At 55.3% G+C, this 27299-nt stretch overlaps 10 protein-coding genes across 10 annotated transcripts; 5 read left to right on the forward strand and 5 right to left on the reverse strand.

The window, feature by feature from the left end:
• Positions 1 to 198: 198 nt before the first annotated feature.
• On the forward strand, positions 199 to 873 carry N656DRAFT_768654 (uncharacterized protein; the record flags this gene model as incomplete). Its single annotated transcript, XM_064813641.1, has 1 exon — positions 199 to 873. One exon carries the CDS (start codon positions 199 to 201, stop codon positions 871 to 873), a length of 675 nt encoding a protein of 224 aa, XP_064670122.1.
• A 487-nt stretch (positions 874 to 1360) lies between these two features.
• N656DRAFT_798330 (VID27-domain-containing protein) lies at positions 1361 to 3940 on the reverse strand (the record flags this gene model as incomplete). The annotated part of the gene is made up of 2 exons (XM_064817748.1): positions 1361 to 3789; positions 3922 to 3940. 2 exons carry the CDS (start codon positions 3938 to 3940, stop codon positions 1361 to 1363), a joined length of 2448 nt encoding a protein of 815 aa, XP_064670123.1.
• Positions 3941 to 4197: 257 nt separating this feature from the next.
• N656DRAFT_97116 (Prenylcysteine oxidase) lies at positions 4198 to 6661 on the reverse strand. Its single transcript, XM_064819417.1, has 5 exons — positions 6321 to 6661; positions 5666 to 6189; positions 5528 to 5620; positions 4900 to 5468; positions 4198 to 4837 (listed from the first exon to the last, which is right to left on the reverse strand). Exons 1-5 carry the CDS (start codon positions 6430 to 6432, stop codon positions 4456 to 4458), a joined length of 1680 nt encoding a protein of 559 aa, XP_064670124.1. The 5' UTR covers positions 6433 to 6661; the 3' UTR covers positions 4198 to 4455.
• Positions 6662 to 6803: 142 nt separating this feature from the next.
• N656DRAFT_779430 (T-complex protein 1 zeta subunit) lies at positions 6804 to 8930 on the forward strand. Its single transcript, XM_064815190.1, has 6 exons — positions 6804 to 6978; positions 7034 to 7128; positions 7181 to 7202; positions 7254 to 7490; positions 7543 to 8542; positions 8592 to 8930. Exons 1-6 carry the CDS (start codon positions 6937 to 6939, stop codon positions 8828 to 8830), a joined length of 1635 nt encoding a protein of 544 aa, XP_064670125.1. The 5' UTR covers positions 6804 to 6936; the 3' UTR covers positions 8831 to 8930.
• Positions 8931 to 8990: 60 nt separating this feature from the next.
• On the forward strand, positions 8991 to 10746 carry N656DRAFT_753548 (uncharacterized protein). Its single transcript, XM_064813065.1, has 2 exons — positions 8991 to 9351; positions 9408 to 10746. Exons 1-2 carry the CDS (start codon positions 9226 to 9228, stop codon positions 10569 to 10571), a joined length of 1290 nt encoding a protein of 429 aa, XP_064670126.1. The 5' UTR covers positions 8991 to 9225; the 3' UTR covers positions 10572 to 10746.
• Positions 10747 to 10874: 128 nt separating this feature from the next.
• On the reverse strand, positions 10875 to 12097 carry N656DRAFT_837069 (ARM repeat-containing protein; the record flags this gene model as incomplete). The annotated part of the gene is made up of 2 exons (XM_064818816.1): positions 11646 to 12097; positions 10875 to 11427 (listed from the first exon to the last, which is right to left on the reverse strand). The coding sequence occupies exons 1-2, from the start codon at positions 11807 to 11809 to the stop codon at positions 10875 to 10877; spliced, it is 717 nt and encodes a 238-aa protein (XP_064670127.1). The 5' UTR covers positions 11810 to 12097.
• Positions 12098 to 12355: 258 nt separating this feature from the next.
• On the forward strand, positions 12356 to 15051 carry N656DRAFT_837070 (DNA ligase I; the record flags this gene model as incomplete). The annotated part of the gene is made up of 3 exons (XM_064818817.1): positions 12356 to 13363; positions 13411 to 13497; positions 13531 to 15051. 3 exons carry the CDS (start codon positions 12356 to 12358, stop codon positions 15049 to 15051), a joined length of 2616 nt encoding a protein of 871 aa, XP_064670128.1.
• N656DRAFT_779433 (galactose mutarotase-like protein) lies at positions 14977 to 16470 on the reverse strand. Its single transcript, XM_064815191.1, has 2 exons — positions 15690 to 16470; positions 14977 to 15620 (listed from the first exon to the last, which is right to left on the reverse strand). Exons 1-2 carry the CDS (start codon positions 16217 to 16219, stop codon positions 15119 to 15121), a joined length of 1032 nt encoding a protein of 343 aa, XP_064670129.1. The 5' UTR covers positions 16220 to 16470; the 3' UTR covers positions 14977 to 15118.
• Positions 16471 to 17083: 613 nt separating this feature from the next.
• Positions 17084 to 18409, reverse strand: N656DRAFT_97686 (uncharacterized protein). The gene is made up of 3 exons (XM_064819419.1): positions 17793 to 18409; positions 17595 to 17717; positions 17084 to 17535 (listed from the first exon to the last, which is right to left on the reverse strand). The coding sequence occupies exons 1-3, from the start codon at positions 18000 to 18002 to the stop codon at positions 17239 to 17241; spliced, it is 630 nt and encodes a 209-aa protein (XP_064670130.1). The 5' UTR covers positions 18003 to 18409; the 3' UTR covers positions 17084 to 17238.
• A 1620-nt stretch (positions 18410 to 20029) lies between these two features.
• N656DRAFT_709352 (glycosyltransferase family 5 protein) lies at positions 20030 to 27216 on the forward strand (the record flags this gene model as incomplete). Its single annotated transcript, XM_064811590.1, has 5 exons — positions 20030 to 20389; positions 20459 to 20860; positions 20915 to 24899; positions 24955 to 26528; positions 26590 to 27216. 5 exons carry the CDS (start codon positions 20030 to 20032, stop codon positions 27214 to 27216), a joined length of 6948 nt encoding a protein of 2315 aa, XP_064670131.1.
• Positions 27217 to 27299: the final 83 nt, after the last annotated feature.

Here is a 27299-nt window from a genome sequence, read left to right on the forward strand (position 1 = left end):
CAATCCTAACAACGGTCAGGACATCGACAGAGTATGCCCGTCTATATCGCTCATAACCCGTTGAATCCGCTCAGCAAACACTACCAATCAGCTAAAATCTCTGAAGTAAATTAACCGCTATCACTACCACAGTACTCCCATCCCACCTTAGACACAGCCAGACAACAATCGCATCGATAACGACTAAACTCACGAATCATGTACACCCGCAACGAGCGCGGCGTCCGCCAGGGCGGCCAACCGCCCCAGACCTACGGCGAATCCGCCGCCTCCGGTCCGGCGCCCAGCACCGCCGGCCCGCACCGGCACGACATCCTCAACAAACTCGACCCGCGAGTCGACAGCACGCACGATCGACAGCCCGCAGCCACCTCGAGCAGCGGGATCCCGGAGGGGACCTACGGCCCGCACCGCAGCCGCATCGCCAACGCGCTCGATCCACGTGTAGATTCCGACCTGGACAGCACGCGGGCAGGCGCTGGCACCGGGCCGGGAGGCGGAATGGGTGGATCGGCTGCGGGGCCACCCATGGCCCACAGCCAGGCCGTTGGCGGCAGCCACGTTCCCGAGGGGATGTACTACGGCTCGAAACACACGACGCGAATGGCCAACGCGCTCGACCAGCGCGTCGATTCCGACAGGGACAGGCATGTGAGAAGGGGCACAGCCGGTGTGGCGCCAGCGCCGGTTGTGGGCGGTGGAATCGACGCGACCAACATGCCCGCCGGCACCACTGGCAGCTCCACCACCATCGCGGGCACGGGGATCTCGGCGCCAAAGACATCCGGGCCACATCGCTCGGATTTGATGAACAAACTGGACCCAAGGGTTGACAGTAAGACGGGGGCTTATCGGCGAGGACCTGGGACATGAGGGGCGGGCCGAAAGAAGGGAAAACGGTGGAATCGGATTCAGCGGAAAAGTAAATCGATGCTTCGTGAGGATCATGTCAGGGACCATATTGCGGACACTGTGGCAGAAATTGGGAAGTGGTTCTTGTTCTGGTGATAAATGGGCTCAAACAGACCAAAGAGGCAGACTGGCGATGGATACAAAATGATACCCCATCATATTCACCAGCAGTAGGAGAATGCGAAATAGGGAACAATAGTGCAGCTAGCTAGAAGGAAAGATCAGGAAAAGGTATCGTCCTAGCAACAGCCAGCCATGTCCACGAAACATAGGAGAATCACACCTCAAACTCCAGATCATCAAATCTTTCTTGCCTTGTGCAGTAATGGGTCCCAACCTTACACACCCCAAAACAAAATACACGCGCCGTAGCGTCTGTGGTTCTTTAGTCGAAAACAACGGGTAGAATGGGAGTCCCGGGTCGATAGCCCGAATCCGTCGCTGCCACTCAATAAGCCTCCTTGACAATGTCGTCTTTGCCCAGCTTATATCTGCTGCTAGCCGGCGTGCCGATGCGCCCCGAGCTTCTGCGGGCGGCAATGCCAAAGTCGCCCGCAATACTCTCGCGCGTCGGCCGCTTCAGACGGGCGTGGTTCACCATATTGACCTCGTGCGGGAGAGCGACAATGACGTTCTTGTCGGTGCCAAACTTGAAGTCGTCGGCCTTGACATCATCCGTGTAACGCTTGATGAGATACGGTGCCTTGCGTCCGTTCAAAACCTTTTTGAGGCTCCACTCAATGATGTATGGGCCTGTCGCAGTGATGATGCTAGTCTCCTCCGCGCCCTCTCCGGTATTGAACTTGGCCGGCGTGAAGCTAACCCCCTTGCCAGTCTCGTAGGCAAACTGGGCGACGTGCTCGGGTGTGAGCGCGAGACGGCGGGGTTGGGGCTTGGCATCGGCGGCAAACGACTTCTCAAAGCCTAGTTTGCCCTCGTTCTTGCCGGACTTCTGCAGGGCATCAACGAGCAGGAGGTATGTCCGGCACGTGGCAAGGACCCAGCGGCCGTCGGCGGATACATCAAGACCGATTATGGGCTCGCCGAGAGCAGGAATGTGGGTTTTGGCATTGACCCCGAGACGATCAAAGAGCCGTACGTCACCCTTGTTGGAAGCCACTGCGATGTAGCCCTTCTCCGTTGTCGCGATCGCGGAGAAATCGTTCTTGCTGGCATACTGCTTGAGCTGCGCATCAACGAGCTTGCTGCCTGACAGCCGAGGGTCCACGCGGTACAGGGCATTCTGGCTGATACCGAGGAAGGTCGGCTCGTGCGTCATCTGCGCAAACTTGTTCTCTGGCGCGAACGTTACCACGGGTATGTCATCGTGAACCTTCCATTCGTCAACAACTTTGCCGTATTCGAGATCCATGCGGTACAGCCTGTTCGGATCCGACTCCTTTTGCAGGATAAGATTTCGGTCTTCGTTGTGCAGCATGACCTTCTTGGGCGAAAACAGCTCGCCGTCCGGCGTCTCGACTTTCGAGATGTTGGTGCTGAACTCGAGGTGGTTGTTGGGCGTGTGCTTGAAGACACCAATCTTGGAGCCACGAACAACGAACGACCGATCATGCTTGTAGCCCACGGCGATTTGCTTGTTGACATCGCCATCCTTGGGCTTGTACTCCACATCATCCTCCTCCTCATCGCTGTCAAAATGCTCGCTCCGCGGCCGGTCATCATCGGCCTCCTCTTCATCTTCAACATGCTCTTCTTCTTCCTCCTCTTCAGGTTGCTCTGAATCCTTCATCGTCAGGTCATTGAAGGCATCTGCGACGTAATCACGCTCCTTGTCCTTGATCTTGGACCACTTCATCTCGTTGAGCTGCTCCCACAGGGCTTGCAGGAGCCCCGCTTGGAAGCGCTCGAGGGTGGCTTGGTCCTTGAACCGGAGAAGCCATGAATAAGCGGATCCATCGTCAGAGAACTGGTTGAAGATGAAGGAAAGGAACTCGAAATTGAAGACGGGGTTGATGTCCGCAACAACGGGAATTCCAAGCCAATCCCGGTCGGAGCTGCCAACCTGCAGCCAGTAATTCCAATCGCCGATCTCAGTCACGGTCGCCGTCACGGAGGCATCTTGGAGAACGAATGCTCCCGAAGGGAAGTCAAAGAAGTGGAGCTCGGCAACCTCTGCCGCTAGAATCTCGCGCGCCTCAGGATGGGCAGAGACTGCTGGAGGTTGCATATCCTTAGTTTTACCCTTCTTCGTGGGAGTCGTGACGGGATCAGGGACTTTCTCTCGCTTGGCGCTCATGTTGTTGGATGAGTTGCCTAGAAAAATAGACTCGGACGAGGCGATGGACCGTGTCACTGTCGGGCTGTGGATAGGGCTTGCCTGTGGGATGGGTTGCTCGTCAAACTCAAACTGGAGTAGGTCGTCTTCGGTGGCCGTAGTATGCGGCTTCCGGTACTTGCGCTCGTACTGGCACTGCCTCGCGACGCGCTGGAACTGCTCCACCTGGGCTGGGGAGATGCTCGTGTCGCATACAAACTCGTAGACGTCTCCCGCGTCGCCGCTCAAATCCCGCCAGGCGAGAACTTTCTCGCTGCCTTCCCTGTTCTCGACTCGAAAATGGAGGGCCTCGTCGAGTAGGAAAGTCTTTTCGTCGCGCTCGCCGGCGAGAATATCCGCGTCGGTCTCAGCGTCGTCGCCCTCCTCCTCGGCAAGCAATTCGGCTTCTCCCTCTTCGTAGACGCGTTGCACAACGAGCTGGTATTGGAAGTCCTGCGCGGTACGTCGAATTCGGGCGGACGAATCTTTAAAGATAAGCTCTGAGTAGCCTTTTGGCGAAAGCGGCCGAACGAGGTACAATTGGCCTTGTGGCAGCTCGATCAGGGATTCCTGGTTGCTGGAGCCGAAAAGAAGTTTTCCGACTGTGGTTCAGTTAGCGGATATGCTTCTGGAGGTGAGAATTTGCATGGGTGATTGTCCGGTGGAAAATGAGTTGGCGAGGAGGCGCTGGGTGGTTGTGGAGGGGTCCGGGGACTATTGGCGCTGCTACTTACCATTTCTGAGCACGAACATGGTGCCGAGGAATGGAAACAAGGATCGCTGACTCGCAGAAACGGGCCGTTGAATCGCCAAAGAAACTAGGAAAAAATGTGTCGTGAGACTTTTAAGTCCCAAAGGCGGTGGGAGGAGGAAGCAGGAATAAAACTTTCTTGCGATAAGATCGTCCCCTCTTAGGCAAACCTCTCTGGGCGCCTGGCTGCTGCAGGCAGGACACGATCGATCTCCTTGGCTTTGTGTGAGGGGCAGATAAAAGCTGCGTCATAACAAAAATTGCCCGGGTGATCATTGATGGAGGGGAAAGACGTGGCGGTGCAACAAACCAATCGCCACACTTGCTCCTGGGACAGTTGACGCCACATCAAGGCAGCAAGCACCTGCTGACTCATTGGGCTTGTGTGGCTAACGTTGCATTAGTTCAGAGCCAAAACTCACTCCGAGTTCACTTGCATCAAAATATGCACGCCTAATTAAAAGGATGCATCAAAGGAGAAAATCTAGGATAGATATCATGGTTCGATGCCTATCCCTCACAAGTCGCGAATCGGTGTCGGAGAAGCAGCTTGGTCCTTTGCCGGCTGGGCCAGAATATGCTGCTTGCCTTCCCCTACCAAGTCATCCACAAATACGGCACCATTGTCCGTGGCAGTCGAGCCCAGAATGTCGTCAACCAACAATCGGGCGACGTTCTTGCCCATCAGCGCGTTTGTCTCCATGGTTGAGATGAAGCTCTCCATGCCCGATGTGTAGTAAATCCCACGCCCGACGACAGGATCCTGGAAGGTAACGCGTGGCAGGGCCTTGGGGTATGAGTAAAAGACATGAGGGTAATACCATGAAATTGGACTGTCGCCCCCTGATTCTCCGTTGTTATCGATGAAGGTGCCCGGAACCTTGGCTCCAAGTAGATCACTGGATCCAACGGTCAAAGTCAACCACGCTGCCAAACCGCAAGATGAGAAGGATTTACGAACCTCAAGAACTCGGGAGTAATCTTGTTGGGAGAGAAGATTTTGTAGATATACTCCTTCCTACCGGTCTTGGGGTTGATGGCGTTGCGGAGAATGCTTATGCTAAAAAAGCCTGCCTTGCCTGCCCCTGGATCACCAGCCGCTGGGTCGTTGGCCTCGGACAACGTTGTTAGAATCGTGCCAGGAATGCTCGTCGAACCGTCCAAGCCGAAGAATTGCGGACTGTATCGGTGTGTCGATGAGAAGATCGTGACATGCAGCTGCACGTACGGTATCTCGTCTATAGGATCAGGGATGACGTTCTCTGCAGCCACAATATTGCTGAATTGGTAAGGGCCGGCAATAATGACATCGTCAAATGTGACTGGATATCTTGTTCCTGATGAAAGAGTTGAAGATGCAGTTCTAATGGCATACTGCGGGCGTGTCGATGTGGCTGACTCTTCCGCGAACTCGAGTGCAACAACGGACGTATTCAGGGCAAGAATAGCGCCAGAGCTCTCAACCATCTTGTGGAAGATTTGCCAGTTACCGCCTTCAACAGACATGGCACCTTCGGGAGCCATGGAGACCTGGCATGTGTCAGTCATAGATGGCGGATGATACGATATGGGGCGTGCAGCCAGCGCACCATGGTATCCAGCCCGTGTATAAACCCCAGATTAGAGGCATAATTCACCCGCGTACTAGCTTGTACAATGTCATGCGCGTAGTGATCGTCGATCTTACAAGTTAGCAATAGCTACTATCGCGGGACGATGCGACTTACCTTGTTAGCCTTCAAAAGCTCTTGGCCCGTAACTGCCGTGATCTCCACCAGCCCCAATTCGTGTGCTCGCTGCGTTAGAGATCGAAAAGGGAAGAAGGGTTCTTCGTACATGCGAAGGAACTTGTTGATTGTGGTTTGCATCAGCTTCTGAGTCCTGCGTGGTGCCATGAACCCGTATTTCCATATCACTTTGAGTGCTGTCCACCAAAATGGGCCCCGCTCATCAATCGTGAAGACGAACTTCTCGCCGTCCCAGATGCCCAAGACGGGATCCTTGTCCTCATCCGGTATTCTTTTGGATAAGTTGAATTCCTGGAGTGCGCCATAGAGGATATGGTTCTTCTCAATGAAGATGCTGGCGCCCAACTCGACCCGTAGTGACGGATCATCGTATGGGTTGATGGTGAGGGTCCGGCCTCCGATGCGGTTTGTCTTCTCAAAGAGAGTGATGTTGACACGGATTCCAGCCTGTTTAGCGTACGCGTTTAGGTGGTACGTAGCGGAAGATCCAGCCGCTCCAGCCCCTATTCATCCTCTTTGTTAGTGGGCGTGATGAGATCATGAGAGGTTGGGCACGTCGATGGCTTGCAGCCTCGCTACACATTACAAAGGGGGTGGCCGAGGCGCAGAAACCACGCTCAACGGGGAGACTGACCAATAACAGCGATTTGGTGGACGGTTTGGCCATTGTCTGTCTCCGATGAATGCGTTAAGCCGAGTCCCAAAAGAGCCAAGACAGCGGAGACGAGGTTCAGTTTGAGTCTCATGGTAATTAAGTTACAGGCGGGAATGTGTCTGGGACTGCCAAACGTCTCAATATACTAGGCAAACGGGACGAATCACAATATATTAGACCTGAGCACTGAACTCCCGAAAATTGTACAGTTGGCAAAGTTTCTCGCCCGTGAATTCCTCCGCTTACGACCCCGGTGGTGAGATGTTGCGTCTAGAGAGTCATAGTAAGATACCTCACTTCCCCGCCTGATTGAGAGCAGGAAGCTAGGTAAAACATTAACGGGAGGTATCCGTAGTTTTACAGTAGCTCACTGAAAGCATTTTGCTTTTGAGGCAAGTGAATCTGACGCTGAGAAGCGTTGGCCCGAGCTTCAGGTGGGTCACCCCTGCTCGCAGCCTTTCCCCTCCGCCTAAACCGCCCGCCTGGAGCGACAAGCACGAAAAAAAGTTCAAGATCGGTGACAGCTCCAGCAGAGCCACCTCCATATCGTTCACCTTAAAATTCGATAAAGCCGTCTTAATACCAGATTTTGGCAATGTCTGCTGCACAACTCCTGAACCCGAAAGCCGAGTCGAGAGTATGCCTTACTTGAACCTTCACTTGCCGACGCAGTGCTAACCAGGTGTTTACAGAGACGAGGGGAGGCTCTGCGGGTCAACATCAGCGCCGGCGAAGGTCTGCAAGATGTCCTGAAGTCAAATCTGGGTCCTTTGGGGACTATCAAGATGTATGCAACAACTCTGATGGCTTCGAGTTTCTTTGGCTAATCAGGAAACTAGGCTTGTTGATGGTGCTGGTCAAGTACGGTCGACAACCGAGCAGAAACGAACTGGTTGCTGACGGTGCCGGCAGATCAAATTGACCAAGGACGGGAACGTTCTGCTTCGCGAAATGCAAATACAGAACCCCACGGCAGTCATGATCGCGAGGGCTGCGACTGCCCAAGACGACATTTGCGGCGACGGCACAACATCAGTGGTGCTGCTTGTGGGCGAACTGTTGAAGCAGGCGGATCGGTATATCCAAGAGGGACTGCATCCTCGTATTATTACAGATGGGTTTGAAATTGCCAAGAACGAAGCGCTTAAGGTTGGTCTGCAGTCCTTCACGAACGGCCCGAATCATGTCCTGACCAGTACAGTTCCTCGACGAGTTTAAGCTCCCTCGCGAAGTCGACCGCGAACTTCTGCTCTCTGTCGCGCGAACTTCACTCGCTACAAAGCTCAGCGCCAGCCTGGCGCAAAAACTGACCCCCGATATCGTTGATGCCGTCCTCGCTATCTACCAGGCGCCTGCGAAGCCCGACCTACACATGATCGAGATCATGAAGATGCAACACCGGACTGCTTCAGACACACAACTGATCCGTGGCCTTGCCCTAGACCACGGTGCTCGTCATCCCGACATGCCGAAGCGCGTCGAGAATGCCTACATTTTGACGCTGAACGTCAGTCTTGAGTACGAAAAGACCGAGATCAATTCGAGCTTTTTCTACTCCAGTGCGGAGCAACGGGACAAGCTGGTTGAGAGCGAGAGGCGCTTTGTCGATGCCAAGTTGAAGAAGATTGTTGAGCTCAAGAAGGAGGTATGCGGTAATGACGGCAAAAAGAACTTTGTCATTATCAACCAAAAGGGCATTGATCCCCTGTCGCTGGATGTCCTGGCGAAGAACGGCATTCTGGCGCTCAGAAGAGCCAAGAGGAGGAACATGGAGCGACTACAGCTCGTTTGCGGCGGTGTTGCGCAGAACACAGTAGACGACCTTAGCCCTGCGGTTCTTGGATGGGCGGGTCTTGTCTATGAGCAACAGCTTGGAGAGGAGAAGTACACGTTCATCGAGGACGTGAAAGACCCCAAGTCGGTCACCATCTTGATCAAGGGCCCCAACCAGCACACCATCAACCAGGTTACCGACGCCGTCCGGGATGGGCTGCGGAGTGTCTACAACATGATTGTCGATAAGAGCGTGGTCCCCGGCGCGGGCGCCTTCCAGGTCGCCTGTTCGGCGCATCTCAAGAGCGATGCCTTCGCCAAAACCGTCAAAGGCAAGGCTAAGTGGGGTGTCGAAGCATTTGCAGATGCTCTCCTGGTAATCCCGAAAACATTGGCGGCGAATGCTGGCCTAGATATTCAGGATGCTCGTAAGTGTGATGCCTAGCAAGTGATCTGGCCAGGACTAACATTCCACAGTTGCCGCTCTGCAGTATGAGCATCGGGACGGCAATGTGGTAGGCCTTGACCTCACAACAGGCCAACCTATGGACCCAACCTTGGAGGGTGTGTATGACTCCTTCAGGGTGCTGAGGAACTGCATTGCTTCCAGCTCTGGCATTGCCTCAAATCTACTGCTTTGTGATGAGCTGTTGAAGGCGAGGCAGATGGGCCGGTCAGGTGGCCCTGGGCCAGGCATGGATGGGCCTGAAGAGTAACAGGTATTTCATCTTTACGTGTAAGATACCTACTTAGACATAGATCTAGGTCAAGAGATGGAAATACCAGTTAAGAACAATGTTTGTTTTCTGCTGCCGTTGGTCTTCCCCTGTTCCTCTCCAATGATGGCCATACCCCGAGGCAAATGGCGGGGCAGCAGCTGTGAATGACCCCGCCAGGTTTTTTTCAACTGTCTGCGAGCTCCCCTCCAAAAATTCCTATGTCCCAAGAACCTCGAAATCTGCCAGCACCTCAAAGTTGGAAGAACAGTGCTGCCTCGTCGTGGTCAGATTTATTCAGATCACCGCTATTGTGGTCAAAAAAGCCCATCAAACCATCCATACCTCTCTAGCTCCCTCCATCTCTGCGTAACGAGCCTCCACCCTCCCCGCCCATGGCGCCATACGATAGCGACTCTTCAGGTGCGGAAAACAACGACTTCACCGAGACCAATGTCTTGCTCGGCTATGCCTCTGCTGAGGCCAATGGAGAAGAAATCAGTCGATTAGGGGGCCGTCCGGTATGAACCACCGTTACCGACCGCTAGTGTTTGCTCTCTGCTAACATCGGGCGCAGGACTGGTTAGATACAGACAAACCACCCTCGGCTTCCCTCGCGAGATGCAGAGTTTGCAAAGACCTCATGGTTCTTCTCCTGCAACTAAACGCCGAGCTTCCGGACAGATTTCCGGGCCACGAAAGGAGATTATACGTTTTCACCTGCAGGAGAAAAACTTGCCGCAGGAAAGATGGCTGCATACGGGCCATAAGGGGAGTTCGGGTCTCTGCTGATGCGCCGGCGAGTAATGCTGGCAAGGTCGCCAAACAACAAAACCAAGAGGAGGAGCTCACAAAGCCGAAGGCTGCATCACAGGGCCTGGGCGAAGCGCTTTTCGGCGTCAAGCCGGCCGCAGGAACCAGCAATGTCTCCCGCGCCAACCCCTTTGCGATTTCATCATCTGGACCGGCTGTCACCTCGACGAACCCTTTCGCTCCCAGACAGTCGTCTCCCCCAGCTCCATCGCCCCCCTTAAGCCAGCCATCCACCCAATCCCATGCATCTCAGGAAGCAGCAAAGGACCTCCCCAAATCCTTTGCCGACGCCCTCAACCTCAACAAGCCCGACCTCGTTTACGGACCGCCTTTCCCTCCAGAACCTTGGCCCAAAGAGTCCGCCCAGCCTGCGGCGTACCCGGTCCGGTGGCTCGCAGACGCAGAGTACGAGACGCTCGACCCGACGCCGCTGCCTGCAGCCGCCACCACCACCACCACGGCAATGGACATTGACGCGGGCGAGGTTTCCGGCAGCGGCGGCGGGAAGGAGGACAAGGAGGTCTTTGAGAGCAGCATGGACTCGACGTTTCAAAAGTTTGCGGACCGCGTCGGGCAGAACCCGGAGCAGTGCATCCGGTACGAGTTCGCGGGGCAACCGTTGCTGTACTCCAAAGGCGATGCGGTGGGGAAGGCGTTGCACGCTGCTGCGGAAAAGGTCGCGGTCGGCAAGGGGATGCCCCGGTGCGGCAATTGTGGCGCCGGGAGGGTATTTGAGATGCAGCTCATGCCGCATGCTATTGAGGAGCTGGAGATTGAGGAGGATGGGTTGGATGGCATGGACTGGGGAACTATCATCGTGGGTGTGTGCGAGAGCGATTGTCAGCAGAGGGGGTTCGCGGTTGGGGAGGCTGGGTATTTGGAGGAGTGGGCTGGGGTGCAATGGGAGGAGTTGACTGTGAAGAGGTAGATACATTGATAAGGATGCAGGAGAATGGAAAGGATGGAAGGTATCAAGTCATGTCGTCATGTTTGGCATCTTCTTGCGAGGAATGAGGCTATGACCTGAACATAGAACCCGTAGTAGTAAATTCAGACAGACACCCAATTGCCATCCCGCCCGCGGCCTTTCGGCCGTGCCGCCTTAACAACCCATAAACGCCAAAGCTTTTACTGCCCGATGCAAGCGAGAAACAGCCGCCAGACAAAACAGCGGCCAGTGCTCCAATCGTAAATAATCAGCCATTCCCTGCCGCGAGAACCTTTCTAAGCCCTAGGCGCTCTCCTCCCATGCCCTCTTGATGACCCGGCTGAACATGTCTATTGTGACGTCCTCCTTGATCTCAGTCTTCTTCGCCTCGTTCTCCGGGTTCCTGGGGATCTGGATCATGCCATTGTCACCAATCCTCCAGCCGCACGTCTCGATCGCAAACTTCTTAACCTCGTCCTCGCTGTCCAGCCCCAACCAGCTTTCGAGCACGCTGACCTCCACCTCCCGGTATGCCTGGCTGACCAACTGGGCGATTCGCACCCGGATCATCTCCTCAAAGCCTGCGATGTCCGTAGTCAAGTCTGCGTAGATGTCGTCACTGTCCATCGTCGCCCAGAAGCGGGCATACTGGGCGCTTTCCAGCTGCAAGTTTAAATCCCGTAGCTTGGAGACGGCCTCGGTGAGATCTGAAGAGGAGTTGGGCCCCGGGTTGGAGTGCGATGGGGAGAGAAGATGGAGAGCGAGGCTAAACTGAGCCGAGGGGAATTGTGTCATGGCCTTGACCAGGATGTTGGTTACGACTTCATCCTTGATCCGGTCGGGGTTGAGCTGGTAACTTGAAGGCGTGATAGTCAGCATATGCCCCTGTTGCAGATAACGAACGAGTCGGAAAGGCAGAAGTTCTCCAATTTCAGATAGAGCTAATAGATTTGACTTCATCTGCGGTGGGTTGATTAGGCCCAATCCGCGGTCAGGTAATAGGAAACGTTTACGATTGCTCATCACCTAGAGATGCAAGAGAGAATGAGTTCATCAACACCGAAATCAACTTACAGTTTGAGCAGCGCCCTATTGGCATTGCAGTCGCAGAACTTCTCCTCGCATTGCTGTTGGAGGTATCCCTCGAGAATCTCGGCAGCCTGCGGGTTATACCGTTCGAGTCCGTTGATTATGTTGCGGATCTGCTCTGGCCGCTCTTGGGGGTCTTCGCCGTTCATGGTGGGCGATGTTGGCGTTTGCTGTAGCGGGGTTGCAGGAGGAAAATTCACTCCTCGGCTCTGGCTCAAACCTTCCTCAAAGGTGATCCAAGACGTTTGATGCGATGGTGGGGCAGATTTCCCGCCCTCTTTTTTTGTGTGTGCGGCACCGGCCGGAAGAAGCGAAGTGCGGTGGGTCCCTAGCGTTGGACTGAATCATGTGGTCCCGTGGTTGGCTCGCGAATTTGGAGACGCGCCACGTCCGGCTTCCGCAACGTCATGAGACTTCCGTTGGATACATAACCAATTCTTCATACATGGGGCATTTTGAGTATAGAGCTCAAAATTCCTAAGAGTATGTGCATTCCGGGTGCTTCCACCCATGACTTAATCAGGAGATCCAGCAGTACTGGAATGATACCTGACTAAAAGTATCCCACGTTGTTGTCCGTCTTTTCCTGACTTGGACGGCTTCGCAATTGGCACCTGAAGCCCTGCTGTTGATCTGTCTCATCCATTGCAACCGGAATTCACTTATCGCGTCTATCCATTCCCAGCTGCGACGCCATGGCGAGCCCAGCCAAGAAGCGGAAACTCAATCCGGACTCCAAGAATAGCTCTGCTCCTACGAAAGGGCTCGAGTACTTCTTCTCGAAGCAAAGACAAAATGGATCCCAACTGAAGGCATCTCCGAGCCCGCAGGCGACGGCACCCCATTCGCAGCAACCCCAAGTCCCGTTGACAGACGAAGAGCTAGCGCGCAAGCTGCAAGCTGAGTGGGATGCAGAGGTCGAGGTGGTATCAGATGCGACCAAACCGGCGCCGGAAAATGCGGAAACTTCAAGCCGGGGGCCTTCAGCGCCCGTATTGGGATCGTCTCCTCAACCCACGCCGGCTCCTCCTCCAAACCCGCCAAAACTACAGCAGGGAAAGGTCAAGGGCACTCTTTCGCTGTCCTCAGCAGCTGCGACAGAAGACCACGCTTCTGTATCCATTCCCCTTGACGAGAGCCCTTTAACCTTTCAACCGGCCAAGTACATCCCGCAATTGCAAGAATCGTGGGCTGCCGACGGAGGCAGTGCATCGTATGCCCTTCTCACGCGGTGTTTCGTTCTTGTCAACGGTACGCAGAGCCGCATCAAGATCGTGGATACACTTGTCAACTGCGTCCGCTTGTTGATAGAGGCAGATCCGTCCAGCTTATTGCCAGCAGTGTGGCTGGCGACTAACGCAATATCTCCACCCTACGTTTCTATGGAGCTAGGTCTTGGTGGTTCTGCAATCTCTAAGGCACTCAGACAGGTCTGCGGCCTAGATAGCAGGGCGCTCAAGGCCATTTACGACAAACTAGGCGATCCCGGCGATGTGGCATTTGAGGCCAAGAAGAAGCAAAGCTTTACACTGCGCAAGCCGAAGCCTCTAACAATCAAGGGTGTGTATCAGTCGTTGGTGAAGATTGCAAGCGCTCAGGGACAAGGCAGCGGTGATGTAAAGCAGCGAATCGTCGACAAGCTCCTACAGGATGCTCGCGGGGGCGAAGAGAGCCGGTATATCGTCAGGACGCTGTGCCAGCATGTAAGCTGCTTGACTCTTGCTTAACGTTCCTCGCTAATATGTCCAAGCTCCGGATTGGCGCTGTCAAGACAACCATGTTGATCGCCCTTTCCAGAGCGTTTCTGCTATCGAGACCGCCAGGCGCAGATTTTCCTGTAAGACACCCACAGGATTTGGCGAGATTGAAGAAAGAGAACCTCGCCGAAGTGTGGGCAAAGGCGGAGGAACTTGTCAAGGCCTCGTATGCGCGTCACCCCGACTACAACGACCTCATCCCGGCGCTTCTCCAGGTCGGAATCGCCGAGGAGCTGCTTGTCCTATGCGGTCTAACCATGCATATTCCACTGCGACCCATGCTAGGGAGCATTACCCGAGACTTGTCCGAGATGCTTACCAAACTCCAAGGGCGCGATTTCGCTTGTGAGTACAAATACGATGGGCAACGGGCTCAAGTCCACTGCGATGCCATCGGCAAAGTGTCCATATTCTCAAGGCACCTGGAGCTTATGACGGACAAGTATCCCGATTTGGTTGCCCTTGTTCCCAAGATTAGGGGGGAAGGCGTAGAAAGCTTTATTCTAGAAGGCGAGGTGGTTGCCGTGGACCGTGCCAGCGGCGAGTTGAAGAATTTCCAAACACTCACCAATCGTGCCCGCAAGGACGTTGCAATTGGTAGCATCACAATTGATGTCTGCCTGTTTGCCTTTGACCTAATGTATCTCAATGGCCAGTCCCTCCTCGATCGGCCGTTCAGGGATAGGCGCTCCTGGCTGCGCTCGCAGTTCATTGAGATCCCACACCACTTCACCTGGGTCAAGAGCCTAGACGCAACCTCACAAGACTCGGAAGTTGTCCTTGACTTCTTCAAGTCGGCGATCGACAGCAAGTGCGAGGGGATAATGGTCAAGATATTAGACAACCTTCCAGAGCTAGAATACCGCGGCGGTGACGAGACTGGGCAGACAGTTGAGGAACCACCAAAAGAAGAGCTGTCCGCTCCTCCCAAGCCTAAGCCCAAAAAAACAAAGAACGCCACCAGGTCCTCCGAATCCTCTAAAGATGCGCAGCCGGAAAGGAAATCGCGCCGCAAGCACCTTCTGGCTACGTACGAACCCGACAAGCGGCTCGACTCGTGGCTCAAGGTTAAAAAGGACTACTCGTCGTCCTTCGACACGCTGGACCTGATTCCCATCGCGGGCTGGCACGGGCAAGGGCGAAAGGCCAAATGGTGGTCTCCCATCCTGCTGGCGGTGCGCAACGAAGAGACGGGGTGCCTCGAGGCCGTCTGCAAATGCATGTCTGGATTCACCGACACCTTCTACAAGGCCAACAAGGAGTTCTACGACAATGGGGAGGACAGCGGCGAGCCCAAGAACACGCATCGACAAAAACCCAGCTTTGTTGAGTACGCGGGTGGCTACCCCGATGTGTGGTTTGAGCCGCAGGAAGTGTGGGAGGTGGCGTTTGCGGATATCACCATTAGCCCGACATACACAGCGGCTATCGGGCTGGTGCAGGAGGATAAGGGGTTGAGTCTGCGGTTTCCGAGGTTCTTGAGGAAGAGGGAGGACAAAGGGATTGACGAGGCGAGCACAAGTGAGGTCTTGGCGGCACTGTGGAGAAAACAGGAGGCGAAGGTCCCCGCGGCGGGGGGCAATGGAGAAGGTCTTGGAGATGAGGCAGATGAAGACGAGCTCATGGTGGAGTGAGCTCCCTCCACTGCGGCAAATCTACGCTACAATCCGAGTCCCTTGGAATGACGACTGCTATTACACCCTACTCCTTCCAGGCCCGATACACGATGCGGCAGCCGTACTTCTCCCCCTTCTTCAGGAGCATCTGGCCCTTCCACTCCGGCACGTTACACGCGTTGACATACCGGCTGGGCTCCACGCAGAAACCGCTGCGGGCCTTGCGCGCCGGGACGCCTGCGACTTCGGGAACGTCGATATACTTGCCAGTGTAGAATTGGAAGGCTGGCTCGGTGCTGTACACCTCGAGGTGGATTTTAGACTCGGGATGGAAGGCGCTCACGAGCTTTGTCAGAGGCAAGGGGCGGGTGTCGATGGGGACAGTGCCCGGCACCTCGTTGACAATAAAGCAGTCGTCGATATCCGGCTCCTGGGCACCCAGCGTGACTGGCTTGTTCGCTTCGACCTTGCTGAACGGCTTGGGGCCGCCGGTGGGAATGCCGCCGTCGTCGACAGGGAGATAGCTGTTTGTTGCGAGGGTGACGACAGTGCCCTCGATTGACGGACCCCCAGTGAGGTTGAAGTACCTGTTGTTTAGTGTCAATAAGTCGACCCGTCCCGTTGCTTCACAGCCTGCCGCGGAGAGAAATACTCACGAGTGGTTTGTCATGTTGATAACCGTCTCATCCGCGCCCCCCACCAGTTCCGCCTCGTACTCCATCCCGAGCACAACCACCTCCTTCCCATCCTGCACCTGCTTTCCAACGGTGTACACCACGCTGGCCTCGACGGTGCCAGGGAAACCCTCGTCCCCGTCCGGGCTGACCAGGCTGAACTTGACGCTCTCCCCACCGTCGAGGGAACCTCCTGGGATCCCGGGGATGTCGCGCACGCCGACGGGGGTCGGCCCGTTCCAGATCTTCTTGCCCCAGCCGACGACACCGCCGTGCAGGTTATTGGGCCCGTTGTTGGCGGCCAGCGAGTAGGTCTTGCCGCCGTTGAGGTCCTGGATCTGGGCACCCTTGATGCGGTTGGCCACGCGGCCGATCGTCTCGCCAAAGAAGGGGCCGTTGTGCTTTTCGTAGTGCCCCTGCTCGGGGAACCCCTGCACAATGTTCACCCCGCCGACGCGCAGCTCTTGGATGATGGCCCCTAACGGGAGGAAGGTCACAGGTGCGTCTGCCATTTTTTGCTCTGTTGTTGGTAGGGTGGTGGTTGGTGGTAATTTTGGAAGGTGGTTTGTGTAATGTGGGATGATGTCAGAGGTGTTGATTGAGGGGGGGAATTTGGAGATGGAGGGGTCGAGTTTCTCTTCTGTTCCCGTCCTTTTTAACTTGTGACGCTACGGAGTATTATCCATCCCATTTCCGGACTGATCGATAATCTTGTGCTTCCCATGATCACCTGCCAAAGAGGCCGAGTTTCATGCGCGCAAATGATCACGCTGCGTGTTGCGCTTGACAACCGTCTGATTTCAGGCTATATCCGTTGATGGAGGCGCTGCCCCTCTTTCAGTGGGGTTACCTCCGAAAGGTAAATTCCCGGCGCTGTGGATATTATAGGGTTAGGGTCTGGCTTACAGCAGTCGATCAGGGGGAAAAGACCAGGTCCACGCCCTTACTGGAAAGTTGAGTGGAAGTCACACTTGGAACCTAAAAATTGACGGAACGAGCTTCAGATCTCGACCACGTCTCATCCGCTACGCTTGTTGCTACGCGTGACCGATACCCGATCAACGAAAATCAATAACAGCGGAAACACCTCCCTACGTTCGGGTGAGGACTCTGAGTCTGAGGAGTAAAATCTCGTGCCCTTGTACCCATCTGAGACGACAATGGCGGCCCGGTGAGGTAGTTCTTGGAACTCAGTGAACTTGGCGTCCAAGTGGGATTGCATCTAATCCTCACTCTGTATGAGACGGTTCACGTAACTTACTTACATCCCAGAGAGGCCGTCAGACTGCGAGTAATGGCAAACTCTTTCGGTGGGCCAAGACGAACCAGGTGAGTCCCATCTCTCATTCACTGAGTCGACCACGCAAATTTCTGGGTCAAAAGGTACCATGGTCTATAGTAACCATCCTTTTTCAGTTTTTTTTGTTTTGTATAGCTTGGGGACATTAACATTAATACAGTACCGTTAATCAAAAGACCGCAGACCAGGACGTTTCTCAAATGACAGCCATGGGGGTGTAGATGTTGTAAGTCACTCAACAGTGGTGGTGTTAGAGTACGGGGACCCTGTGCTTGCCGTGGCAAGATGGATCGAATGGACTGACATGCGGAAATGGGTATCGACCTGGGCCATCTGATTCATGGCTTGCTGAGAGTAGGAGGAGGTGGTCGGGAAGACAGCCATGACCTGGTAGAGAAGCGCGTCTGTGACTCCGGCCATCTCACGGACAGCGGCAGGAATTCGGAACTCGGCCTGTTTATCCACGGTGATGAGGTCGGCTGCCGATGCAGTAATGGCGTCCATGAGCTCGAACACGCCTTGCACGAACTGCGAAAGACAATGTCAGCAATGGGCGACGGCTCCATGCGATAACGGAGTTGGCTTACATATGAATAAGACTCATAGATCAGCTGTTGGTCATTCTGGTCCGTTATCACCGGGGTCCGGATCATGACACCAATGGTAGAAAGACACGAATCCGAGATATCCTTGAATTCGTCCATAATGTCCTATTGAAGCGGAATGGAACAAGACACGTTAGGACAGCCAAAGATGGAGCTCGACGGCTCGGACACGGAGCCTACCTGGAATGGCCCCGGATTCTTCAGCTGGACAACGACGTTTATGAGATCCTTCAGATCGAAGGCCATACGGGCCAAGCTGTTACAGGCAACAATGATATCCGGAGGAGTCATGGCAGCGTCCGCAGGCCTCACGGACAGAAAAGCCCCGAGGAAAAGCACCAGGATGGCTCGGATCGGCCAGGCACAATCAAAAAACCGGCCGACCCTCATTTTGGACGAAGATCGAAGCGGCAGAAAAGACGTATAAAATGAGTGGACGAGAGCAATCGACAAGCTCTCAGCGATAACGAGCGGCAGGGTGAGCGAAACGACTGCGTGTGTATGAGGGAACGATCTTCAGAGAAGACGGTAAACGAAGGACTGACGGAAGGCTTGGGCGGTAGGAGAGAGGAGGTCGGCCACTTCGGTCCTCACCCGACGTAAAACGTGCAAAGCGTGCGAAGCAAGGATGCCGGGTTCTACGTTTTACCGCCACGACCGCCACGGTCGGTCTTGATAATGGCCGAAAATGCTTGGGTCAGTTCATGCTCGCTAGCGTGTACACACCATCGACGCAGGTGTCAGGGGTTCTATCGATTCCCACGATTGCTAAGCGAGGACAAGGCAGATTTCTCCTCAAGGCTCAAGAAGCTTCTGTCGAACGTGACGAAGAGTTCCAAGAAGCAGCCCTTTCCCGGGTGACTGTCACTCCGATGTGCAGAATCTTCCCCTGGTGGCGGCGGTAGCCGTGGGTTTCTGAGTGGTGTGCTTACCCGATGTGGCTATCTCTGCGGCATCTCGCACGGCTTGCTGTGGACGTGTCTGTATGTAAATGTACGTGGAGTGCACGCTAAAAAAAGGTTCTTTCTCTTATCTCTCGGCTTACTGCGATCATCTTACGGGTTGCGGGCCGTGCGGCTGAAGATCCTGTTCACTCAAAGAACCACGGCCAGGTTTCATCAGCCCTAGCACCACCCTATCGGAGCCATCTTGGTGGAATATTCCGGTCCCGGTCCTGCGAAAATATGAGGTACTACCTCCAGCCTTAACCATCTGTCGGGGTAGCGCTGGCAACACCGATGTGTGTCTTGATTGGATTGTTTCCGCATTTTCCACGCCTCATTCCCACAGGCCAGAAGTTACCCAATTTCTGTTATGCTTAATACGTAAGTCAGAGTTTCAAAAACCGAAAAAAAGGTTGCGGCTGGATGTGCTAAGGGAGAGCGTACCGGCCAGGCCGATGAAGTTCTCAACAAACCAAGGAGATTTTCCTGCGGGCCGGGATCTGCTTTCTGGCACCAGGGCGCCCCTTGCATCAGCGTTCTTGGCATCTGTGGCGGGCGCCTCTTGCTCGGCGCGAATCGGCGTCCATCCACGACACACGCTTCAGTGCTTCTGCAAAGAGGGTGTTGGTGACCTCCATCCTGCGTACAGCAGTTGATATTGGGATGATCTGATTGTTGTGATTCAATATCAGATTCCATTGTGATCTGTATTATGGTCATCAGCACGACTGCCTCGACTGGGCTAAAAAATGGGAATATGGAAGTTGCGAACTTGCGATGCCCGGTCGTTGTTGCTTCTGCAGCGTCAGGTTTCTGCCTAACTCCAGTTAACTGGCTGATGTCTCGCACCACCCTGGTTGCAACGATATGGCTAACAAAAAAAACAAGACAGGAAAAATAAGATACGGAAGGGAACTGTACTGTCCGTGTTTCCCCCGCCGAAGCCATGCAATCCAAGAGCACGTCGCTCGTAATTATGCCGGAAGCAGTGTGCCGCCCAGGCTCACCAAGATCAGTGCAGCTTCACTAACGTCGCCGCCGTGGAGTCTGGCAGGGTTTCGTTATGGTATGCTCAGCGGCTCAGCGGCTCAGCGGCTCAGCCTTGGGCTCATGAAGTGCCAGAGGTGGAGTCTTGATGCATGATGCATCCCACGCACTTGGTTCACATTGCCAGGGACACGCTTACACTATACGAATAGTGTGTGTACCAAGTACACTAGGCGGCGGGACTGAGGTGTGAATCATGGCTGCTCGGGAGGCGCTCGCTCTGCCTGACCGGAAGCAGAGAGATGTCAGATATCGGCATGGGAGGTTTGACTTTGTGACGGAGGTCTTCATCTCTTGCTTTTGCACCTGCGTTTTCAACCTTTCCTTCCACTATCTTCGTTGTCTGGTGGCACCTCTGGCTTGTCATCATCCCTTCGTTTCCCCTCCATTTGTTCGTGGGATGTCGGTCGTTTTCTCGTCGTTACGATGGTCGTGTCAATACAGTCGCTTTTCTCTCTCATTGTCCTTCTTTTCGCGCTATCTTCGTTCGCTCTTCCACATCAGCCTGAGTATGAGGCATACAATCTGAACCAGAACCCGACGGCAAGCTCGCCGTTGGAGTACTGGGGTGAATGGGAGGATCATGTGTTCCACCCATCGCCAGAGAACTGGCGGATGCCGTTCTACTCTCTTTTCCTTGACCGATTCGTCAATGGCGACCCTACGAATGACAACATTAATGGCACGGCGTTCGAGGTTGATATGCTCTCTACCCAGCTGCGGGCCGGCGGCGACATCAGCGGACTCGTTGACACGCTGGATTATCTACAAGGCATGGGAATAAAGGTTCGCAACTTCTTCCGTCGTCAGATAAGGGGATATTCGCTCACCGTTTGCCTTATCACACTATTACAGGCAATATACATATGCGGGAGCCCCTTCATCAACCAGCCGTGGATGGCGGATTCCTTCAGCCCCTTGGATCTGACCCTGCTGGATCAACATTTCGGCACCATCGCCGAGTGGCGGCGGGCGATTGATGAGATTCATCGGCGGGGCATGTATGTCGTGTTCGAGAACACCATGTCCACGATGGGTGATCTGCTGGGCTTTGAGGGCTATCTCAACACCACGACTCCTTTCAGTTTCACGGAGCACAACGCAGTCTGGAAGTCCACGAGACGCTACTGGGATTTCTATCTCGGAGAGGACTCAGTGGAGTGTGAATATCCCCGGTTTTGGGATGAGCATGGAGATCGGATAGGAGACGACGTCACGTCTCAAATGAAGACTTGTCGAACCAGTGACTTTGACCAGGTACGTTTACGTCCTTCGCCCGGTCTACAACCTCTCGCTAATCCGCCTCTTCAGTATGGAGACGTCGAGTCGTTTGGCAAGTACCCGGAGTGGCAGAAGCAGCTTTCAAAATTCGGCTTCGTCCAAGACCGCCTGCGGGAATGGCGGCCCAGCGTGCTTGACAAGATCAAGCATTTCTCTTGCATGACTATTGCCGCCCTGGATATTGATGGCTTCCGCATTGACAAGGGGCTCACCATCACTGTCGACGCGCAAGCGGACTGGTCCGACTACATACGGGCATGTGCTCGAAGGTTCAACAAGACTAACTTCTTCATCCCTGGCGAGATTGTCGGCGGCAATGCCCTCGGTGCTCTCTACTATGGCAGAGGAAAGGAGCCTAAAATGGCGGCCAAGACGATAGAAGAAAGCTACAACGCCACGAACGAGACCAGCCCTGGATCATACATTCGCACGAGCCAGGCACTGGACGCTGCCTGTTTCCACTACTCTGCTTACCGAGCCCTGACACGATTTCTCGGCATCGACGGTATTTATGGTGCTGAGATGGACACCAGGACCAACTGGGCCGAGGGCTGGGAGGACATGCTTCTGACCACCGACTTTGTTAATGCCAACACTGGCAAATTCGATCCCCGTCACATGTTCGGCGTATCCAACCAGGACGTGTTCCGGTGGCCATCAATCCAAAACGGCACGCAGAAGTATTTGGTTGGGGCATTCATCATGACCCTGCTGCATCCGGGAATACCCATCGTCAACTGGGGAGAGGAGCAGGCATTCTATGTGCTGGAAAATATCGCCGGCAACTATTTGTACGGCCGTCAGCCCATGAGCTCGACCATTTCCTGGGAGCGCCACGGATGCTACAAGATCGGGTCAGAGAAATATTTCAACTTTCCACTCGATGCAGCTCTTTATGGTTGCGACGATCCCAATGTCAGTCTCGACCATCGCGACCCCTCACATCCAGTCAGAGGCGTTGTGAAGCGGTTGCTGGAACTCCGCTCGACTTATCCCGTGCTTAATGACGGCTTTGAGATGCATCAGCTGTCAAACCACACCCACTGGATCTACCTTCCGGGCTCCAACGGCACCGGTACTGAGCTCGGTCTGTGGAGCTACGTTAGGAGAGGGCACGACGGGCTTCAGAATCTCACATCCCTGCCGCACGGTGAGGACGAGGTGTGGCTTCTCGCAGGGAACGAGAATCAGACCATGACGTATGTTTTCAATTGTTCGGATTATCAAACGGCACTTCTCTCGCCCTTCGCGTTCAATACCACGGTCAAGAATCTATTTTATCCGTACGAGGAGTACACACTTGACGCTTCGACGGTGAGGTTGAACGCAGAGACAGAGTCCGTCCGTGGATGCCTCGACAAGCTGGAATTTCCGGCCTGGGGTTTCAAAGCTTTGGTGCCCAAGGAGAGTTGGGAAAGCCCTGCTCCCATCATCACCAAATTCCTTCCCGGCCATGACTATCGTCTTGAGTCTAAACCGGACAAAGAGACATCTGTAGAAATCCAGATTCAGTTCTCGCACGAGATGGATTGCGAGTCGGTGTTCAACTCTATGGAGATCACGTCCAATACCGCCAACGGCAAGACTGCATCGTTCAATCATGGCTCTCTCCGATGCCGAAAGCTTGATGTCGATCCAAATGCCCCCAGACTCGTCGGAGAGGCGCCCTCGGTCTGGGAGTTCGCAGTCACAATCAATGCTATCCCAGACGGCATCCATCGGATCACTGTCAGGAACGCAACTGACCAAACCAAGACAATGACCACCGGCGCGGTGGATCATTTCCTCCTCCGCGTCGGGTTGCGCAACAATCCTATCGTTTTTCCTCGCCACGCAAACTATTCCACAACCCTGGTCCAGGCCAAAAGTGAAGATATCTACGTTCGCCATAATGCCGCCGGCGCGACTCACTTCCGCTGCTCCCAGACCTGGGGTTCGTCGTGGACACCGTGGCTCAACTACACCGGAGACGACTTCAAGATGCCGCCCAAGAACTGGACGGGGACGGACCTCCAGGCCTGGAGCGGCGAGCACGTCGTCTGCCAGTACTACAGTAAGCTGGCTGGTAGCAGCCACCACCAACAGGAAGGAGACCTAGACGTGTCCCGGCTGCCGCGCCGCTTTCCGCACCTTTTCGTCAACGGCCACTTCAACGCCTTTGGTTTCGACTCGGGCATACCCAACCAGATGACGCAGGATCCCGAGACTGGGATATGGACGTGGGAGTTCATGGCCGAGTGGCCGACAGGCTTGCAGTTCAACGTATGGGGTCTTAATCCCGACGGATTGCCGGACCAGACCTTTATATTTGGCGACGTAAACTTTGACTACGTCCTTGACCGGCTTGCCCCTAGTTCCCTGAAGCAGAATGTGGTGAATGTCACGGAACCTCCTCCGGCACCGTTTTTGGGATGGCGCTTCCAGATCGATGACTCGCAGCTGAAATACAGCAAATACCCCACGGGAAGCAGAGCCCGGCAAATCGCCATTTTCGTGCTGATGTGGCTGCTCCCGCTGCTTGGAGGTTGGATCATCGTCTTCATCTTTGCCGGATCATTCTATAAAGTCAAGCACAACATTTCTGGCAATGCCAAGCACGGTGGGCTGTCGGAGAAGTTCCGTCAGGCCTTCGAGATGAAGGAGAAGCTCTACCACCGACAGAATAGGCATTCAACGGACTTCCCGTCTCCGGGCCCAGCAACTCGCCCAGGGACCTCAAATGGACCTGGTAGCGGTGACGGACTTCGCATGGAGATTGGAGGAGCCAGGAAAAAGGTGCTCATTGCCACCATGGAATACGACATCGAGGACTGGAAAATCAAGATCAAAATTGGCGGTCTGGGTGTGATGGCTCAGCTAATGGGGAAGGCGCTGGGACACCTGGATGTCATCTGGGTCGTGCCATGTGTGAGCGGCCTGGAGAACGCGTATCCAGATGGGTACCCGGTAGACCAGCCTGCCGAGCCGATGGAGGTCACCATTCTCGGCTCAAAGTACAACGTGGCCGTGCAGTATCACAAGCTGCGCAATATCACCTACGTTCTCCTGGATGCTCCGGTTTTCCGCCTTCAAACGCCGGCTAAGCCGTATCCTGACCGAATGGATGACCTCGACAGCGCCATCTACTACTCGGCGTGGAATCAGTGCATCGCCGAGGCACTAAAGCGGTTCAACCCAGACATCTACCACATCAACGACTTCCACGGCGCGCTGGCACCCCTTTATCTGCTTCCGCGCGTCATTCCGTGCTGTCTGTCGTTGCATAATGCTGAGTTCCAGGGAATGTGGAGCCTGGGAACCGAAGACGAAAAGCAAGAAGTTTGCAAGGTGTTCAACCTGGACGAGAAGGTGGTGGAGCGCTTTGTGCAATTTGGCGAGGTTTTCAACCTTCTCCACGCGGGCGCAAGCTATCTCAGGGAGTTCCAGCACGGCTTTGGCGCCGTAGGCGTCTCCAAGAAGTACGGAAAGCGCAGCTTTGCCAGATACCCCATCTTCTGGGGCCTTTCCAAGATTGGGAGTCTTCCCAATCCGGACCCCTCCGACACGGCTGAATGGTCCCCGGAGCTTGAGGCAGCAGCACAGGCCGAAGAGGTTACGGTTGACCAAGCCTTTGAGGCCAGCCGGGGTGGGCTACGCCGGCAAGCACAGGAATGGGCCGGCATCGAGCAAGATCCTGAGGCTGAGCTCTTTGTCTTCGTCGGTCGTTGGTCCATGCAAAAGGGGGTGGACCTCATCGCGGACGTATTTCCGTCCATTCTCCAGAGCAACCCCAAAGTCCAACTGATCGCTATTGGGCCGGTGATTGATCTTTACGGCCGGCTAGCGGCCATCAAATTGGCCAGGCTGATGGAGCAATACCCCAGACGTGTTTTCTCCAAACCCGAGTTCACACAGCTCCCACCTTACATCTTTAGTGGTGCGGAATTTGCGCTGATCCCCTCCCGCGATGAGCCGTTTGGCCTTGTGGCCGTCGAGTTTGGCCGGAAGGGGGCGCTGGGAGTAGGAGCTCGAGTTGGTGAGTGCGCTTACAAGTGACGCAAACATCGAGTTCAGACAGCTAACGATCACAGGGGGTCTCGGTAACATGCCGGGGTGGTACTACACGGTTGAGTCCACGTCGGCCAAACATCTCATTCATCAATTCAAGGATGCGATCCAAGGCGCCCTGTCATCGGACACCGAGACTCGTGCCAAGATGAGGGCCGTCTCAGCAAAGCAGAGGTTTCCAGTCGCCAGATGGGTCGAGGAGATGAACACCCTCTACACAACCTCGATTCGCAAATCCCAAAAGCACCGGGACAAACCAGACCATCTGCGGCTTGTCGGCTTGAGCCGCCACACCCTCTCACGCCCCGCTTCCCCGACGCCGTCAGAAATGCGCGATGCCCCAGGTCAAACGCCTACGTCTTTCCTAAACAACAGCGAGGTTCCGTCGATCGTGACCCCGACGCCGGATGCGGGAACATGGCCCCTGCCGCCCCAAATCCCCCCGTCGCCCAACCGCAGGTTCTCGGGTGTCTCCATCACGTCCGTCACCAAGGGCCGCCGAGACTTTGCGTTGCAGCGAGTTGATCCCTTCTTCACCGACGCCGACGGCGAGTACACGGAGGAGTTCAAGCGCAAGCTCACCCAACTGGACGCCAAGACGTCGGAAACAGATCTCTGCATTGAGCAGTACCTCGTCCGCTCTGAGAAGCAATGGTTCGAGGACTACAAGAGCGCCAAGTTTGGCCTCTCGCGCAACACATCCAAGGTCTCGCTCGTGGACCCTGCCTCGGCGGGCCCAACCACGTCGCGCTTCCTGGACGTGCCGTCCCGCTCCTCCAGTCCCTTCACACCCAGCGTCAGATCATCTGTTTACTCTGCCACGAGTAACGACGGTAACGACAGCAATGACGGTTACGTAACTGCACCAAGGCGGCTCATCCCTACCACCGAAGGACAGATCCCCACGCAGGCCTCCGCGATACAAAAGTTCATGCTGCGCAAGGTGCTCGACTGGCCTGTCTACACTCTGATCCTGGCCCTGGGGCAGATCCTTGCTGCAAACTCGTACCAGATCTCGCTTCTCAACGGGGAGCAGGGTCAGACCGCCAGCATGCTGTACACCATTGCCTCCATCTACGGGGCAACGTCTATCCTGTGGTGGATCGGCTTCAGACAGCTCAAGTCTGTATGGGTTCTGTCAACGCCCTTCGCCGTGTACGGCTTTGCGTTCATCCTCGCTGGCTGTGCGCCTTTCGCGTCGTCGATCGAGACGCGCGGCTGGGTACAAAAGGCCGCGTCGGGGATGTATGCAGCAGCTTCGTCCAGCGGGTCCATGTTCTTCGCCCTCAACTTTGGCGACGAGGGCGGGGCGCCCGTACGGACTTGGGTCATCCGGGCCTGCGCCGTGCAGGGGGTTCAGCAGATCTACATCAGTGCGCTCTGGTACTGGGGCTCGCTGCTCAGCTCATATGACAGCAACGGCATCCCGGTGGCGCGCGCGGCGGGACCCGTCGTCAGCGCCGTCTGTCTCCCCGTCGCCGTCCTGCTAATTGCCCTGTCGGTCCTGACATTCCTCGGCCTGCCGGACTACTACCGCCAAACCCCTGGCTCCATCCCCTCCTTCTTCAAGTCCATCTTCCGCCGCAAGCTGATCATTGTAAGCTCTCCCGCTGTCCCATATTTTTGGTACTTAGCCAAACTAACCATACATCTTACAGTGCTTCCTCGTCGCGGTAATCATCCAAAACTACTGGCTGGCCAGCGTCTACGGGCGCAGCTGGCGGTTCCTGTGGACAACGGCCAACGCGCCGCCCTGGGCGATCCTCCTGCTAATCCTCTTCTTTTTCGGGCTGGTGTGGATCGTGGTCTTCCGGCAGCTCGCCCACCTTTCGAACGAGCACAGTTGGCTGTTTCCCATGCTGGCCATCGGCCTCGGCGCGCCGCGCTGGGCCCAGATCTTCTGGGGCATCTCGGGTGTAGGCACCTCGCTTCCTTGGACGGCCTCGCCTGTCACGGGCGCCCTGGTCTCGCGTGCCCTGTGGCTGTGGCTCGGCGTGCTCGACGCCCTCCAGGGCACCGGCATCGGCATGATGCTCCTCCAGACGACGACGCGCTTCCATAATAACTTTGCCCTGGTCGCGGCGCAGGTGCTGGGTTCGATCGCCACCGCGGTAGGCAGGGCTACCGCGCCCAACGCCGTGGGGCCCGGGCCCGTGTTTCCTAACTTGGCGCTGAGCCTGGACGGATTGGCGAATGGATGGTTTTGGGTTTGCTTGTTGATGCAACTGGGGGTTTGCGTCATGTTTGGCACCTTCTTTAGAAAGGAGCAGTTGAGTAAGCCTTGAGGCAGCTAGCTGGCTGGAACTAGGGGGAAATAGAGGGGTTCAATGTGAGGAGTTTGGCTACTATAGACAGGGATGGTTTCTTT

The sequence above is a fragment of the Canariomyces notabilis genome (assembly GCF_033297395.1).
Source record: "Canariomyces notabilis strain CBS 508.74 unplaced genomic scaffold N656scaffold_11, whole genome shotgun sequence".
In the NCBI taxonomy this organism is placed as follows: Eukaryota; Fungi; Ascomycota; class Sordariomycetes; order Sordariales; family Chaetomiaceae; genus Canariomyces; species Canariomyces notabilis.